Source organism: Zosterops lateralis (genome assembly GCF_965231275.1).
Source record: "Zosterops lateralis genome assembly, chromosome: 6".
Classification (NCBI taxonomy): Eukaryota; Metazoa; Chordata; class Aves; order Passeriformes; family Zosteropidae; genus Zosterops; species Zosterops lateralis.
Window position 1 is genome coordinate 35922139 of NC_139761.1, and position 18644 is coordinate 35940782.

The 18644-nt window shown below is 37.1% G+C and overlaps 1 protein-coding gene across 1 annotated transcript in view; it reads left to right on the top strand.

Moving 5' to 3' along the window:
* Nucleotides 1-17937, top strand: part of RBM25 (RNA binding motif protein 25) — a 33404-nt gene extending 15467 nt beyond the window's left edge. Inside the window, exons 7-19 of the mRNA XM_083864171.1 lie at nt 803-985; nt 3180-3233; nt 3485-3568; nt 7129-7409; nt 8769-8985; nt 9281-9370; nt 10507-10580; nt 11265-11415; nt 11766-12090; nt 13092-13366; nt 13813-13911; nt 14627-14674; nt 15738-17937. Coding sequence (XP_083720297.1) covers nt 803-985; nt 3180-3233; nt 3485-3568; nt 7129-7409; nt 8769-8985; nt 9281-9370; nt 10507-10580; nt 11265-11415; nt 11766-12090; nt 13092-13366; nt 13813-13911; nt 14627-14674; nt 15738-15830 — 1974 coding nt within the window. The 3' untranslated portion in view covers nt 15831-17937. The remainder of the gene's footprint in view (nt 1-802; nt 986-3179; nt 3234-3484; nt 3569-7128; nt 7410-8768; nt 8986-9280; nt 9371-10506; nt 10581-11264; nt 11416-11765; nt 12091-13091; nt 13367-13812; nt 13912-14626; nt 14675-15737) is intronic.
* Nucleotides 17938-18644: the final 707 nt, after the last annotated feature.

Here is an 18644-nt window from a genome sequence, read left to right on the forward strand (position 1 = left end):
TGTGCAGATCATCGTTCTACCCTTTCATTATAATATTTAGTGAAAGGCACTTCTTTGTGTTCCTTTTCCTCCCTACAAGGTTAAAAGGGGCAAAAAGATGAGGAACTGTGAAGTACTTGATCAACAATAATTTAAAAAATAGTTTGTTGTGCAAGGAATGTTTTCCCTAATGATGTTTCTTTAATATAGTTCTCCCATTTGAAGTTGCAGCTTGGAAGTTTTAGGTAGGCGTTTATATTGCATGGCACTTAAGTAGAAGGCTTGGAGGAACTGCTGTTGAAGTGACTTGAGGTTCTGGAACATAAAAGGCAAAACTTTTGACCAAGAGCTGCACTATAGTGATTGCCTTTCTGGGAGCATGTGGGTGCTCTCTCTTCCTGTCTACCACCTTAATCACCATTTTTCTGTTCTATTTTATTATGTTATTTTATTATGCAATTCTACACTAGCTCTCTGCAGCCATTCCATAAAACTGCAATAAACTGTGGTATTGCCAGTGTGAAAATATCTGACTAATACAATGCAATTGATAACTACTTGTATTTGTAGGTGGTTTGATTTTCATGTGGTGAGTTGTTTTTTGTTTGGTTTCTTTTTTGTATGGGTTTGTTCTTTTGTTGTTGTTGTTGGGTTTTGTTTTGGTTTTTTTTGGTTGTTTTTTTTTTTTTTTTTTTGTTTGGGGTTTTGCTTTCTTGTAGTAAATAATGTAGGGGCATGGATGTGATAATGAAAGGTGAAGTTTTGATAAAACCACTATTACTCTCAATTTTTAAAGTTCTGTTACTTTGCCATTTTTCCTCAGAACTCCAGACCAGAGACAACAAATGATGATGATGAAGCACTGGATGAGGAAACGAAGAGAAGAGATCAGATAATTAAAGGGGCCATTGAAGTCTTAATACGAGAATATTCCAGCGAGCTCAATGCCCCCTCCCAGGAATCTGACTCTCACCCCAGGAAGAAGAAAAAGGAAAAGAAGGAGGACGTATGTGTTTTGATTTTGGACAAAACAGATTTTTTTTTCTTCAACTCACCTTTATATAATGGCCAAACCTTGTGCAAATACTTTAAACCTAAACTTCTGATGAGAAAAATCAACAAGCATTGATGTCAGCAGCAGTTTCTTTTTTTTTTTTTTTTTTTTTTGAGCTGCAAGCTAGTCAGTTATAGACACCATCCCTTCAGGATGGTTTAGGCATTTAAGCACGTAAACTTCTTGGAACAACAGATTTGAATCTGGGCAGGACTGAACCGACCTTTCATCCCTCTGAAGGTGGAAATACTGAAATTAGTGCAGTTTAATCTGAATGTGCCTATAGGGTTTTTCAGATAAGAACTTAAAAAACAACTGTAAAGAGTTCCTGCATACCATCCACTTCCAGGGAAAGATGCCAGGGCACTATTGTAATGCCAAGGTTTTGGTAGTTTTTGACAAAATTCTGCTCTCTGCTTGTAGTACGCATTTTTGTAGTGTGCCTTGATCCAACTGATTGCAGCTGTCTACTCATATGTGGAAGCACTTTGTTAGTTGTCTGTGTCCTTGAAGGGATTCTTCAGGGATGAAAGGCATATTGTAATCTTCCTGCCTTACAAAATCACTTTTAAGCACGTCTCAATTTGGCTGGATTTGGTCAGCTGGCTTTCCTATCTTGTGCAATGTGAAAAAAAACATGTTAAGCAGGAATGAATGTTCTGGTTTAGACCCGCTTCTGTGAATGACCTTTTTATGGATTAAAACAATGGAGAAGGGGGAACAAGGATAAGCAAACTCAGACTTAGCTTTTCCAGCAAAGTTTCTAACCATGGGAAAATGGGCTTTCCCACCTACCATTCCGCACCTTATATGAAAGAGATTGGAAAATTGTTTGACTGAGATTTTTACCCACTTAAGTCTTTTGCAAAGTACCTATTCCAAGGCAATGATGCAGTTTCAAAATGCTTATGGAGTTTAAATGTGGTGCAAGAAACATCTCCCTCAGGGAACAAGTCTGTCTTCCCACAACATTGTTAGTCATGGCCAACCTGAGGTATAAAAGTGCTGAGCTGAGAATTTGTTTTTCTTTTCTCTCCCTCCCTTTTGGGAGAAGATGTTTTCTTTGATGACAATGTGCAACTGAGTCACTGTCTAATGATATTAGCTGTATTTTTTTTTTTGTTACAAGCACTGTTACAATGTTTATTGTCCTGTGGGTGAATATACGTATATATGGCCATGAATAATGCTAGGTAGTTAAACATTGTAAGAGACATTTGCAGTCATGAAGAGTTGGGTGCTGAGTATGTCTCTGTGACAGAGCGATATTCTCTTGGCTCTGTGTTGTGTAGAACTTTACAGATCTGAGCTAGTCAAGTAGCCAGATAAGCTCTTTGAAAATACGCAGCACTTGTGGGTTGAAATTGCACCCCATCATCCTTCCTGTACTGGGAAGGAAGACAAGAAACTTGGAAGTTGCCATCTTTGGCCTGTGTGGATAGAGGTGGGAGTGAAGAGATGGTACTAGATTCTTGTTCTCTTCTCCATAAAGGAGAGGGGAGAGAAAGACTGAGGGTGGGGGGAAAAGGAAGGTGGATGCAGATATATTGTGGGGGTGGTGAGGGGGGTATGGAAACTCACCAGCTTTGGGGCCGTTGTTTCCTGAAGAGCTTGCTGTGGAGATTACTCCCGCTGGTGTTAGCAGCAGAGGCTGTTAGTTCTTCTGGGTGAAGGCATGACTGCTGTGGGGGAGTTGAAAATGTGTGTGGGGAGCTGAGAGTGAGTGAATTCTGATTTTCAATTTCAAGCACGGGGGAACCTCGCTAATTCGCACTAAGAGCAGGTGCGATCTACCAAATTCTGCGAATTAGCGAGTAAATAAAATCAAGACATACCCACTGAAATATACTTATTTATTTTGGCAAGTGTAGCTTTAGCCTTGTTTCTGATGCTACCATAGCATACTAATATCCTGTAGTGCACTCGTAATTCAGTGAAGTCTTACTAACATGAGACATCACTATGTGTTTTTAAGTAGTTCAGCAAAGGGAGAATTAGCGAGGTTCTTCTGTAACTTTGTTGAATCAAAGAAATGAGGTCACAGCAATACAATATTGCTTTGTAGTACAAACATACAAAACATTGTTTTTCAGAGTAGTTTGCAATCTATTTTTAAAAAAAAAAATCTCCGTGGATTTTTCCGCAGATTTTCCGCAGATTTCCAGTGGCCCCACTGATACCTTATCCACTCATCACCAAGGTTCGTTTACATTGTAGGCTTTGACAATGACTATGTTTACTGCTAGTTGCCAGATTTGTGACTCTTGTCCATCTGATTTTTTTTTTTTTCCACTCATTAACATCAGACTGTCAGGTTTGGTACTACAGAAGGACTTTATTTATCTCTTGCAAGACTGGTTGAAAACTTCTAACCTTCAGCTTTTCTCTTGTTCTCCTGTGTCTGTACAGATGGCTGTTAATGCTTTTACTCCTGTCCCCCTTGTTTTTTAGGAGGATATAAATGCTATAGAAATGGAGGAAGACAAAAGAGACCTGATATCAAGAGAGATCAGTAAATTCAGAGACACACACAAGGTAGTATTCTTGTTTTTGCACTTGATAAAAATTAGGCTTTTTCAAAATCCAAAAAACCACTATTATAAAATTTAGCAGTACATTGCAATATCACTTTAAAAAATTATGTTTATATTAGGTTTAATATACATGTAGTTCTTTACAAGTCAGAAGAAGACAGTTGCCACGTTAAAGTGGCCCATGACATCTTTATGCTAAGACTTTGATTGCTACTGAGTATTTTTCAGTCTTCTCACTTCAGCATGAATAAAGGCAGCTTAAGTTGCTACACATACATTAAGTCAAGATATTTATAAGTGAAGGCTAAACGGGGCTGCAGTATGAGACATACACTTGAGTGTGTTTCTCTAGGTAGATTTGTAACATTATCCAAGATTTTTGAAGAGATGAAACATGAATTAAATTAAAGTCTTTTATTTTAATAGTTCTAAGTTAAGAGTGGGGGAAGATTAAAATTAGGTCAGTGGTTACCAGACTTACCAAACTTTAGATGCATGGAAGAACTGTAAATTCCCATAAAGCTAATCTATTCATTGACCCCCACCATTATGATAGAGATCATATGGTGACTAATGCAAGATGAAACTCACAGCTTGGAAAGTAACATGGAATAGGATGTAAGTATGAGTTTCTGTTTTTTATTATACTTATGGATGCCCCCTCAGAAAAATATGCAAAGGGGTAACTGGCTTGTAAATGTTTGTCCACATCAAGTCCCACCCCAGGGTCCCCACTTACAGAAGTTTCCACTAATGCTAGTGCATATGTGAATGTTTCTGCTTTGGAAAGCGATACTTGCGAATCGGAGAGCACAACTATGCATGTAATGTTCTTATTTTAATGTTTAGCTTAAAGATGGTATTAATTTTTCCCCAATAAGATTGGAGTGGTCCTTGGCCTGGGGAAGTATCAACAAGCTGCTCTTTGGAGTACACACTCTTCTTTCAAAATACCCCCAAATCAACATTAAAGAAAATGTTGATGATACAGCAAGGTGAAGTGTGCCCGTGTTGTTCAGCTTTACCACATGCAGTCAGTGGGGATGGTACCATGTTTTCATGCAACCGTATCAATATGAACACATGTGACTACATGTTACTGTATGTACATGTATTCCGTTTTTCTCTTGACAAAAGTTGTTCAAGATAGAAACCTGGGGGGAAAAATCTAGAAGAAGTCATCTGGAGAAGCTCAGCAATTGAATGTGAAACTGGTTAGTGGTGAAACTTCAGTAGAATTACGTTCAATTCCGAGCCCCGAGTTGTCGCTGTTACTAAAATACAAACAAGTAATACTTTTTTTTAAATTGCAAACAAAACAAACAAAAACCAAGCTTCGCTGTTTCAGAAGCTGTTGGGCATTTCACTGCCCTTGATTTGTATTTTTGGGGGGCTATTTTGGGTTTCTTAATGTTAAAAACCAACTGGAAGTAGTCGTGTATATTGGATATGTTTAAAAGGGGCTGTTGAATACTTAGCAGCGGGCTAGTGAGCACAGTGAACCTTTGCATGTTTTTGGTATGAGTTTATAAACAATAACGACAGACTGTCAGGGTATCAGCATTGCAGGGGGCGTCCATTTACAGCACGGACGAGTCTGAAGAGAGCTCAAGGTAAGATTTAAAATTCTTCTACCTGTTCATTTCTGTTCATTACTTCAGTTTATCTGATACTGTTCCCATCCCATTCCCCTGTCAGATCCTTCTATTTAGTTTTACAGAAGTTGTCAGAGGTCAGATTGTGATTACAAAACACACCAGTTTATTTTTTTCAATTGGATTTTAAGAAAGTGGACTTAGGAAAAGGATTTTAATATACCAAAACTCGTGCATGTCTATTTACACTTCTGTGAATATATTTTTAATAAAAGAAACCCACTCTCTTGAGAAATCTCACCATAAACAAAGGTTTTGAGAGTGGTGAAAAAGCAGGAGTAAAGAAATTTCTATTGGAACATCTAAGGTAACCTGTAAGTATCAACCACTTCAGTATGTAAACTTTCTTTAAAAGTATATGAAATTTGAGGTAAGTTATTTTTAAAAGTTGACAACCTAGTTTAACATTTGTCCCTACTGTGGTTTAACACTGTAAAGCTCCTGGATAAAACAGTCCTTAGAAATTAGTTTTTCAGCCCAGTGTATATTATAGGATCTAAGTTTTATTTTTTTCACATCAATTTTCTACCAATTCCTACCATTTTTAGTCCCTTTTTCCTTTTGTGATTTCAATGTATCCAAAATGGGTTTGCCTGTATTGTGTTATCAATGCAGCATAGTTTCACTGGATACATTAATCACTAGTGAATTAGCTTTATTTCTGTAATCCTTTGTCGGTTCTCTGGTCTCTGTGCCTATGGCAGAAGAACACTAATCAGGTAAGATTGCTTTTTAAAGTTGTCTTAAATGCTTTGTTTAAAAGAAAAGAACAAAAAAAACACAAAACAGAGAAAATGCTGTTTGATTGTTCCAGTTTTTAATTTCATTTCAGTGATGGTAAACGTGGAGCCAAAGGGGATAAATCTGTTTATTCTGCTCAATATTTGTTCAAAAAGTGGTGTTCTTGCATCCATCAGGTTGAAATTTGGTATATTTGGTTGTTATTTGGTATATTTGTGAACCGTGTACTTGCTCTTCCTCCCAGAAACATAGCTAATAGGCAAGGTTAATCCAGTGTTGGCGGTCCATGTCCTAGCACAGCATCTGTAAGTTAACACATAACAATTGCTTCCAAGGATGGATTTATCTATCATTCTGTTGATGTATTTTCTATTGTCTTATAGGAATTCTGGTCATAAGAACTGTTTCTATATGAAAAAAAGTGGCAATTTTGTACAATTTTTAGTAAAACTGTAGCAGGTAACCTTTAGTTTCTGTGTTTCAAAAGAGCTATTTCCAACCTTTTTTTAACTGTCTCCATCTTGCAGTGGTGGAAGTTAAGATTCCATTCTGCAGACTCCAGTTCTTACCCAATGAACACTTAGAACTTTTTTAGGGAGGGAAAAGGGGAGAAATGACAGTTTTCTTCACTGTTTAACCACATGCACTGTGTGTAAGTGGATATATTTCTTTACCCGAATTTTCAAGTAGGATGGTTTTGGTGTGCCAAGACTTTTTGGGAAACATCTCACTGTCTCAGTTAGCATTCCACTGAAATATATTTTCCTAATTGAACAGAGTTAATTTTATCAGCTGGAAGTTCACTTTACTTTTACCCAACTGGCTTATAGGGCCAGTGGAATTTGAGTCCCATCTGCATCATGACTGGTAGTGCACTCTGAATGTGCAGTTTAGTCAGCTCATAATACAAGGCCAGCCCTACTCTGCTAAGGTTGGAGATTGCTGGTCTGTGTAGATCTGTGCTTTTGCACGAAACTTAGTCTTGTGATTGCTGCATTTTGATTTCATACTTATAATTCCAAAATATACCCACCAAACCCTATTTAATATTTTTAAATTAGTGGCGGTTTTGGTATTTCCATTACCAGCCTTGTGTGTTGCGTCGGGAATATCCAGTTTGTGTAACTGCAAAATTAACTATGAAAGTTCTCTTGTTGGTTTTTAGAAACTGGAGGAGGAAAAAGGCAAAAAGGAGAAAGAAAGACAGGAAATTGAAAAAGAACGCAGAGAAAGAGAAAGGGAACGAGAGCGTGAACGAGAAAGGAGGGAGCGTGAAAGAGAGAGGGAACGTGAACGAGAGAAGGAGAAGGAACGGGAGCGTGAACGGGAGCGAGATAGGGATCGTGACCGAACTAAGGACCGGGACAGAGACCGTGAACGAGACAGAGACCGGGACAGAGACCGTGAGAGGAGTTCAGATCGCAACAAGGATCGGAGCAGATCGAGGTAAATGTACTTCAGTTGCTATTTATTTCACTTTTTCTCAGTGCTGTTTACTAAATGCATATAGTTTCGTAGACCAGCTGCCATTCAAAAGAGAATGATTCTTGTGGAAGATCAGAGTAACAGCAGGAAATTCACGTTGGGAGAATACTTGATTTCCCCCACAGCACAAGAATATAAAAACTGCAATATGCACTAAGCAACTCTCCCATTATGACTTAAGCATACTGGTTTTGTCTCAAATATCTCCTATTTTTCATTATTAGCTTTATTCCTGATTGAGATTATCTTATGTTTGTGGTATTTTTTAGCTTAAGCAGGTTTTATCATAATCCTTTGTTACATGGTGGGCTTGTTGGTTGGATTTTGGGGGTTTTTTTTCCAGTCGATTTGGTTTGGGTTTTTTTTGTTTGGATTGTTGAGGGTTTTTTTTAGAAAAGCAAGGGGTTTACTCTTTCAAGCTGTAATTAATAATATCATATTCCAAGTGCTGCTTTCACATTAAATCATCTTGTCAAAAGTGTTAAAATTGTCTGTAGGCCACATAAACACAAAAGATTTGCTAAGGATACCCTTTATTTCTGGTGGTTTTGGCGATGGAGGACTGCTAACACAGTCTGATAAGAAATAGCCATATGCTCATGTTGCAGTACCCCCACACCCAAGCAGGTGTTCCCATATTAAGAAAAGAGTTTAGGCCTCACCCCTGAACTTTCAAGGAAGAAGAACCCGAAACTTCTATGTTTCTCTCACCATAATTGGCCCAGTGCCAGGACAAAGGCACCAGTTGGGTCCTTGAGCTGTAGGAATGTAGTTACTTTCTATTGGGCCACAAGCCAAAAACCTCTCCTAGATCTTTGAATACTTAAGAGAGAGCAGAGATTCGCAGGGCTTTTCAGGGTGTCAGCAGGTGCAGGGGACCTCCCTGCACCGTGCACGGCTTTTACTCTTTTGTTCTGTATAGTTTGTTATTTTCACTTTAATTTAAAACTTTTTGCTTTTTCAAAGCACCCAATCACCCTGTCTTGCTAATTATTCTTATGCCATTTCTGGGAGGTTGCTGGTCACCCTCAGAGCTTGATACACCTTTGTGGGGCTAATAACATGCTGGCCTGATGCAGCCACATATCATTCTCATGCTTAGTTTCTGTAGATACTGCTATTTAATGGTTAGTGTTCAAACAACTACTTTCAGTGGGTTTTTGAATACCCATCAGTATATGGGTATTTATGCCCATTTCTATACTGGCTAATCATCTTCTACAACTGCAGAACTACAATAACCTCTAAGATGCAATTAATCATTTGATTGAATGGAGAGGAAGGCTCTGCACTGAACTTTGGGTTTTTTTCGTCCTTCAGAGAAAAAAGTAGAGACAGGGAAAGAGAACGAGAACGCGAGAGGGAAAGAGAACGAGAACGCGAGAGGGAACGGGAAAGAGAACGGGAACGGGAAAGAGAACGGGAACGAGAGCGGGAAAAGGATAAAAAGAGAGACCGAGAAGAAGACGAAGAAGATGCCTACGAACGACGAAAACTGGAGAGGAAACTGCGTGAAAAGGAAGCTGCATATCAAGAGGTAGGTTGGAATTTTTAAGGTTCTTCAAATAAAAAAATGTTTCTGAGAGTTGATAACAAGTCCTCTAGTATAAAATACATCATTCTCTTTTTCCTAAATATGTTTTTAATCCTTTGAGTTCATGAGCTGGAGCAGAATGTGTAAATCACTGTCAAAACAGACTCTTTATTCTGGTGTTTTGAATTAAAATTATGCAAATTATTTACAGTTATTTTAAACAACAATCCAAATTAATGAGGTAGTACTGCTGTTCTTAATGTGCTTGAAGATTGAAGTGCATTTTCTTCTGTTGCAGCGTCTTAAAAACTGGGAAATCAGAGAACGAAAAAAAAGTCGAGAATATGAAAAAGAGGCTGAGAGGGAAGAAGAAAGAAGACGGGAAATGGTGAGGCTTATAGTTTGACATGTGATCATCTCTGCCTTTTTCTCTTGGTCCCATTTAGAATGGAATATTCTCTTATGTTTATGGATAGTAACAGAGCTCTCATTTTGTATAAAGAACATGTGTGTTTTTATACCAAAAAAATCCCCAGTTAATAGACTTGAAACGGAAGATGTCTAGTAAATGGGAGTACTATTTAGTCTGAAAAACAAGGCCTAGTGGTTTGGTCTTGTGAAGGCAGAAGAGTGAGAAGTAAGCAGCTGCAAAATACTGTGGTCTGATTAGCACACTGTTACATCTGTACCTTGTGAACTAGACCTGTTTTTTTAACTTCCAGCCTGCTCATGTGCCCAAACCTTTTATGAGATATGATACAAGACTCTTTAATGTATCTAAGCACTTTTTATAAACACTTGTCCTTAGTTCATTAGTTGTGAAATTATCATAGTTACCAATGTAACACTTGGAAGTTTTGTTGGAAAAGACACCTTTGGAAGATAGATAATTCTGTCATCTCATAGTTTTGTGCTAAAGCATAAAGAAGTTATTTTAAGTTTTAGGGGTGTTACTTCACTTCATAGTTTCCCAGACAAAGAGAGAAGATTTTGAGAGTAGATGATGGGTTAGAAATTGCTTCAAAGCCATATGTGCAAAGAAACACACAGGGGCAAGAGGATTATTTCATGTGGAATCCAGGTTTTCCCTCTAAATGCATGAGGGGAAAAAATGTTTGAAATTGACTCAATGATATTTTCCATTCCTAATTCTCCTGCATGCTGTCTATGGATGACAGTTTTAGAAAGCAGTGTTACATTTTGTGCTGAAATTACAACCATAATCATAGTTTGTTTCTCAAAGTCATTAGCACAAAAGTATATTACTGTGGGTTTAAGGATATTGCTTAAATACAGGTTAGAAGGTCCTTCCTAATTTAATTTTTCTTAAAGAACTGGGGGTTTTGCCAGGACCCTCTGGATGTAATACCAAAACTTTTCAATTTTCTGTTTGGAAAACTCCGTATTTTTAGTTTAAGCAGAGTAGATCTACTATTAACTTGCTAGTATCAATAATAAATTTTAAACTGGAAATTGGAAGGAAAGGAAGCCAGAAATCACTATATAAGTTTCAATTCCTTGCAGGCAAAAGAAGCCAAACGGTTGAAAGAATTCTTAGAAGATTATGATGATGACAGAGATGATCCAAAATACTATAGGTATGTCTTTGTATTCCTAACAACAAAATCTCCATTGTTCATTTTAACACAGATGTGGGGTCTCTGTGGGGCAGAGGCTTATGGAGTTTATATTTGACTGGTAATGTGGCAATTACCTAATTTTTTTAGTGTCACTTCATAAGTGACAGAGGGAAAAGGGAAGCTGTTATACTGGTTAATGATTGAGACTAGCTGCTCATTCCTATCACTTAAATTTTATGATGCAGGGCAGAGGTCAGTGTAATGTCAAAATAAGGTGCTGAAAGAAGGGAACAAGCATGCCTCTTAATAATTCACTGCAAAGAAGCCATAAATAATAAAGAAGAACAAGCTTGTTAGTGTAAACAATTGGGAACATCCTTCGGCATGGGACTAACTAACATTTGTGTAAAACTAATTTAGGAAATGGTTCTTGTCAAAAACCTATAAAACTTGATTTGTTCTCTAAAGAGATCAGCAGCCACATTCTCTACATCTGTTAAATGTTGTGGGGTAGTTTCTGTACAGTAAGGTTGAGAACTGGTATCTTAAGATTCTTCTGTTACAAAAACAGAGGATGCCAGATGCTCTTATGAATCTTATTTTTATTTTGTGGGAGATATATCCGTATGAAGTTTTCCTTGTATTGTAGTACAAGCCCCTCCTTGAAATGTTCTCTCAATAAAAAGTATGTATCTTTTGTAGGGGTAGTGCTCTTCAGAAGAGGCTACGAGACAGGGAGAAAGAGATGGAAGCAGATGAACGAGATAGGAAAAGGGAAAAGGAAGAACTAGAAGAAATTAGGCAGCGTCTTCTGGCTGAAGGACATCCAGATCCAGATGCAGAACTCCAGAGGGTGAGTTGCAGTTGTTCTGACAGGAAAACAAGTCCTTTGCATTCTGTTTGCATTGAGCAAAATTGTGTAAGAGATCGGATATTTACTATTTTCTGTATTTACTTTTTCTTGTAAAGAAGTCCAGAGAGGCGGTAAGAACATTGGAAACAAAAAAACTTTCCAGATCAACATCCAGATTTGATGGAGTTTGAAAACAAATTTGAATTAATCAGTATCCCTTACTGATGAATGTCAGTAGTTACATGTATTTTTCTTGACTAACAGTCTTCTAAAGAGGAGCGTCTTTAGATTCTTCTCAGTGCTAGTTTTGAGAGAGCCTCTGTTTTTGCTAATTGTCTGTTTCATTGTAGATGGAGCAAGAGGCTGAGCGGCGTAGGCAGCCACAAATAAAACAAGAGCCAGAATCTGAGGAGGAAGAGGAAGACAAGGCAGAAAAAGAAGAAAAAAGAGAAGAGCCAGAGGAAGAGGAGGAGGAGCCTGAACAAAAGCCCTGCCTTAAACCAACTTTACGACCCATCAGTTCTGCTCCATCTGTTTCTTCTGCTAGTGGAAATGCAACTCCTAACACACCTGGTGATGAATCTCCCTGTGGCATTATTATTCCTCATGAAAATTCACCTGAACAGCAGCAACTGGAGGAGCATCGGCCCAAAATAGGACTCAGCCTCAAATTGGGCAAGTTTGCTTTTTATTTCAGTCTTCCATATGGGATCAAAATAAAAATAGTCAAGTTGAGTAGTTTCAAAATAAGCTGAGTAGTTTTCCAGATATGTCATATGGTTTGGTATACTTATATTAAGTAGTTATCCAGGGGCTGTGCTTGAGTTAACCTATCCAGAAGATAGTTTTTATAGAGATCTCTTCATCTAAAAACTTAAGGGCAAAAGAGGAGGAGAGTTTAGGCACATTCAGGGGCTAATTTTTGTAGGAATGTTCTGAGCTGGGATTGGTTATTTTCACATGCTTTTCCACCTTAATAGATCTATAAATATCTCTTTCAAAACTCATTGCTAGTTTTCATTGGTGTAAATATATGTTAAATTTAAGACCTAGGTAGTTTTTATGTTTACTTAAGACCCTTTTAAAGGGAAAAAAAAAAAGAAAATTAGTGGGTTTTTCTACCTTTTAGAATATCACAATGAACTTATGACAGTTGCAAGTGAAATTTGAGCCTAGAGTTCCTTAGTACTTTAGCAGTTTCGTGCTGTTTTAAAAAAGTTAGTTCTGAGCAGCAGAACTAAGAATATTTGTATTCCAGAAGGTTTGTGTATTAATTATTTGCTGTTTTGAATAAGTTATGCCAGACTGCACTTTGAGCTTGCACTGTGTTATATCTTGAATTATGAGAGATTGTATGGTATTAGGCTGATGAACACTTTTCTTATGTGTTGGAACCTTTCACTTAAGTCTTCCCTCAGAAAGAGTGCTAATTGGTTTCAGGGCAGGGAAAGAAGACCCTATTTTTCAAATGGGTCAGAGTCTTCAACAAACTCCATTAATATCTTTACCTCTTTTGCCACTTTTGTAACAGAGTTTGAGAGATTAAAAGCCAATGCCAGGCATTCACAGACGTTTATGTAGCATACAAACCAATATTCCTCCAGTAATGAGGGCGGGGAGAGCAAACTAGTTTCAGTTGCAGTTGATGAATGTGTTACTCTCTTTATGGGTTGTAGGTGCCTGCAACAGTCCTAATCAGCCCAATGCTGTGAAAAGGAAGAAACTTGCTGTGGATAGTGTTTTCAATAAATTTGATGATGAAGACAGCGACGATGTACCTCGGAAAAGGAAACTTGTTCCCCTGGATTATGGAGAAGAAGATAAAAGCAATATCAAAGGCAGTGTCAATACAGAAGAAAAGCGCAAACACATTAAGAGTCTCATTGAGAAGATTCCCACAGCAAAACCAGAGCTCTTTGCTTATCCTCTTGACTGGTCAATTGTGGATTCAGTAAGTTGATTCATTTAACCATTTTTTTTAAAGGCTTAATTTTTCCTAGTAAACATTATAATTGAATGGAAAAACAAGGTTAGTGGGATGCCAATGGATTGAGCATCATCATCATCAAGTGGAGTCAAACTTGAGTCCTCTATTGTTTATACATAATCCTTATTATGAAGTGTGCCTGCTTATTTTTGTTTGGTCTCTCTTGAACTGCCACTATGAGTTACCAAGCAGTTTTATAGAAGGAGGAAAAAAGAGGCTGTAAAAGCATGTTTGAGTGGCTCTCAGAAATACTTGCAGATGCCAAATCTCTAAGGGTTATATCGCTGATAGCAAAATAATATCTTCTGCTTAATAGGTGTTTGAGTCTTCTAGAGGCCTATTGGACAATTGTTGCAACAGAGTGAAGTTTAAGGTAATTATTCATTTTGGTTTTGTGGGTTTTTTTCCAGACACTAATGGAGCGTCGAATTAGACCATGGATCAACAAGAAGATTATAGAATATATTGGTGAAGAAGAAGCCACACTAGTTGACTTTGTTTGCTCTAAGGTTCGTATCTTCTGCATTCTCTGTGAAGTTGGGGGTTTGCTCCCTATTTAAACTGCAGCAATGACTCCTGTACTCATGTTTATAATGGCTTGTCTCAGTTTATCTTGGGGCTACCACATGAGAGGCAAAGCATGTGAGTTGAGAGCAAGTGAGGCTGAGAGTTTTGTGACACAGTTGAATAGCAAAGTCAAAAGCAGAAGTTGAATATTTGCCATGCTTACATGGCGGTGTGGGGGGTGTGTATATATACATAAATAAATAGAACTCTGTGGTATTGAAAGACAACTTACTTCATTCTGGGGAAAAAAAAAACTTAAAGTAGATGAAAAATCCAGTTATGAGGAGTGATAGAGGGAGAATTTTGCTTTTGTCTTCCATTAGCAGCTTATTGTTGAAGGAAGGGAAGCTTTTTCCTCAAATTAAGAAAACGTAATTGGAGATGTAAGAATAGCCAGCAAATACAGGACCTGTGAATCTCTGGAGCTTCCTGGAACTTGTTCCTCAGTAATTGACCATAAATTAGTAGACAGTATGATGGATTCTGATGCAGTTTAATACTAATTTTTGCCATGGCTGTTACTGGAACCCAATGAACTGAAAATACTTCTTGCACGTGCACAGCTTTTAGAATTCCTTGGACATAACTGGATTTTGTCTTAAAATGTATATAGGGTTTATTCTGAGTTTTCAGTCTAAAAACGTTTGTTTCTTTCAGGTTATGGCTCACAGCTCACCTCAGAGCATACTGGATGATGTTGCCATGGTAAGCAGAAATTCTGTAACTGATCTTTCTGTACTTATTACATTTTACTGAAGCCTAAAGACAATTATGCAAAATAGCAAGAGTCCATAAGAGAAAATGTGTGTTAGATATGATTAAGCACATCATGCTAGCACAAGCATTATTTTGCAGTTACAGCACCTAGGTACAAATTACTGACCCCTCTTCAGAATTTCTTATTATTCAGAAATGTGGAATAAAAATTTTTGTCCCTAAGAGTAGATGTCAAAATCAACAATAACAGAACCGTATCAGAAATAAAAACTTTAATTCTTTCTCGTTCTTATGAATAGATTTTTATTAGTGGTTTAGTGGGTCTTTGCCTAATCAATGGGCAAAAGGATATTCTGTAGAAAAGTAAAGGCTCTTTTTTTCCTGGTGTTGAAAGAGAGAAACTTTATGAAATAATGCTACTGTTCAACCATGTTTTCATACATTAAAAGGTATAAAAACTAATGGCCCACTCCCTTCCTGTAAGGAAACCTAGAGGCAAAGTTGATAGAAGCCACATGCATAGTGCAAGATAGTAGATGGTTTTTGGTATGACTAGTAGGTGACTTGGGGAACTTGGGAGAGATACTGTGGATGCTAAATGTTTGTACAAATTTAAGAAAAGCCTAGATAATAAGTTCAGGGAAGAGAAATCAAATGAGGGTTTATTTAACAAATATCCAATGAAGTTTCAAATTAAAATGAGCAGAGATTAGGAATCAATTTAAGGGAAAATACCATATGCTAATGTCCTGTTCTTACATTGTTTCCAAGCCTGCTGTTTCTCTGCCTCTTCCCAAATCACTTTTGGATACTAGTTTACTGATGCTTCTACCTTTAAGTGCTCAACAGCTGCACTATACAAGTATATAGATAGAGCCTGGTCAAGTCACTGATGCTGGACAGACAGACGCACCAGTGTTTCATTTGATCCCTCTCTCAGAGACTTGTATAATGTTATATCTGTTTTGTCATTCTGATGTATCTAAAATTAGTCTTTATAACTGGAATGCATAACCTGAAAAATAATCTATAAAATATGTATTTCCTACAGGTACTAGATGAAGAAGCTGAAGTTTTCATAGTCAAAATGTGGAGGTTGTTGATATACGAGACAGAAGCAAAGAAGATTGGCCTAGTGAAATAAAGCACTCTCCTTGCTTCTAGGGTTCCATTTCAATTTTGGGCTTTTTTTCCCCCCATTGTTCAGAGACTTTGAATTCTCTCTGTTCTCAGAGACTTGAGACCTGTATTTTTTTATGTAGAAAATGTGAATTTTTTTGTCCTCTGCTCTGAGGCCCCTTTTACCCTTCTCAATTAGTTAATGAATCCTGCATTGGTTCTCTTTATAATACACGAGGTACAATTACCGGTATGTTTTATAAGCTGCAGCTACTGTACATGCTCTTTGGTAATTTTGTTATGTTACTCTGATTCTTGTAAATATTAAGAAAAAAAAATCCCTGTTTTGCAAAACATTTGCACTTAATGTGGAACTATATCAGTTACAGATGAAGACAAAGGATTTTAATGCAAGTTTATCAGTGTTTTTTTGGGAGCATACTTCCCCTTTTTTATTTAAGGAATAATCAAAATACAATTTAAAAATAACTGTCTTGAGCTGTTTTCACAGAACAGCTTTGTGTGTTCATTTGATCTCTTCATCTGACTGGAAAAGGAGTTCCTTCAAACTTCTCTTTCTAATGTGAACCAGTAGTAATCTTGGTACTTTATTGCCCATTAAGAATTACTAATGAAGCTGGGAACCTAATCTCTTGCAGATGCTCTGCTTTTTTCCCAGAAAGTGCAAATCACAGGAAGTTTTTTATTTGCTCAGTTAAAACAAGAGCAGGACCTAAATTCACTAAGTGCTATCTAATGGTTTTTGGTTTTTTCTTCTGCTCAATTTCATTCTACCCCTTACCTACTATACCTTCAGTCTCCATAAAATCAGATGGCTTTTTAAAAAAAGATTATTTTTTAAACTTTTTTTTTAGTATTTAGAAACAAAACAAAAAAGCCCTGTTTGGATGTAACTGTCTCTTATAAAAGAAAACAAAACAACCATGAAAACTAAACCATAAGTTTTCAAACAAAGCTGAAATCTTGTTTTTATCCATACTGTTAAACTAGCCCTGACTTTTGTTTTCTACTGTACACAGTCTGTTGTCCACAAAAAGAGGGTAATATTTTCCTGCCTTGTTTGTATGTTTTTTTTATGAATAGACTGATATGGTATAAATGATGACATGTACTGTAAACTGCATTTTTTTTATTTCATACCTGGGTAAGAAGTCAAATCCATAATGTGCTGTGAGCTGTTTTGATTGCAGGAGGACTATGTTCCAGGGAGCAAACGGTCTCAAAATTATTTTTAATTTCTGAAACACAATTCTTAATAGCAAACAAATTAAGTAAAGGTGTTCCAGTATCTCTATATTGTATTTAACTGAAGGATACAGGTTGACCTGTTCAGAAAACATAACTGTGACCTTGAGTTACTAGTTCTTTGTATCTGGAGAGGACACTTGAAAACACTGTTCTTAACAAATGGGATCGTGTAAAGGTTCCACCATGTAAATATTTCAGATATTAAAAATGTATATATTTGATTTAAGGGCTGATATTCTTTTGGAGTCTTACGCAGCATGCAATTGTATTTAACACTACTTACTGAATCAACTTTTCCCAAATTAGGGGTGGGGTTTTTTTTAAAACTACCTCCTGCTTATAATCAGGTAACTAGAAGCCTGCAAATTTAGATGTGAGCCCAGTATGTTCATTCTCATCCCTGTCATACTGCAGTACACACCACCAAATGTTCTTTTTTAACTTGAAGTGTCACGCTCAAATGTTACTTTCATGTTGTACTTGAGTTTGCCTGAGAATGTTTTTTGGTTTATATGCTTACATGTTGCAATCTTCCAATTTTTATCTGCAACTTGATGATTGCAACCCTAAGAAATTACTTCCCTGTTCTCCCTATACAGTTCTGCATCACCATTTACCAAAAAGCTTTCAAATTCTAAATAAATTCAAAACTTGCTTTGTTTGTAGCAAATACAGGGAAGAGGGAGAGTGAACTTCATGAGCGCCTTTTGACCTGGTAAATGGCATTCTCTCTCAGTAGTAGTTAAAGATGACAAATGTGACAAACGCATTGTAACGCCTCTGTGTGACAGATTGCCCAACATCCTCAAACAGATTCTTCAGAGGAAGCTCAAGTTGTGAAACTTCGGTTTATTTCTGCCCTAAACTAAAGCTGTGTGTGCAATGGACATAAGCTTGTACTCTTCCTTTCCTAAGGAGACTGAAGGTGCCTGGATGAGAAAGACATGTAAACTTCAAGCTGGAGTGTTAAATACCTAGGTAAATAAGTATGTCGAATCATTGTGCTATCACCAGAAAATCAGTTTTGTGGAAGTTCAGATTTTCTTCAGTAGTGGAAGAAGAAAGGAATGTTCACTAGATGAAGTCTGGTTTATCAGCTTTTCCTCTTTCAGAATGCAAGTATAAAGTCACTTCTACTTTTGCCTCTTACCCAAAGTTTTGTTATTGTATCTCAGTGATAAGATATTTTGTGTCAGTGATGCTAGAGAGTATATACTGATGAGGTTCTTAGTAATGAAAGTAACTTCTGTTTGTTAACTTTTAACATGCACTAACAATTTCAAGATAAATTTGGAAAATCTGGGCTAGAAAAAGCCTTCTTTCCCAATATGATAACGCTTCACTATCTGGATGTATGATTTAATACACACTCCGTGTGTTACATTAGTGAATGCACAGATCAAGAGTATGCTCAGAATGAGATCCATGAGGAAAGTATGGATGTTGCCACCAGGTACTCAATGCATCATGCCATAGTACTGCCCATACTATGAGGGAAAGTTACTCCAGAAGTTCCACACACTGTGTAATGAAAAAATACCAGTATTTACACACCAGAACTGGATGTACT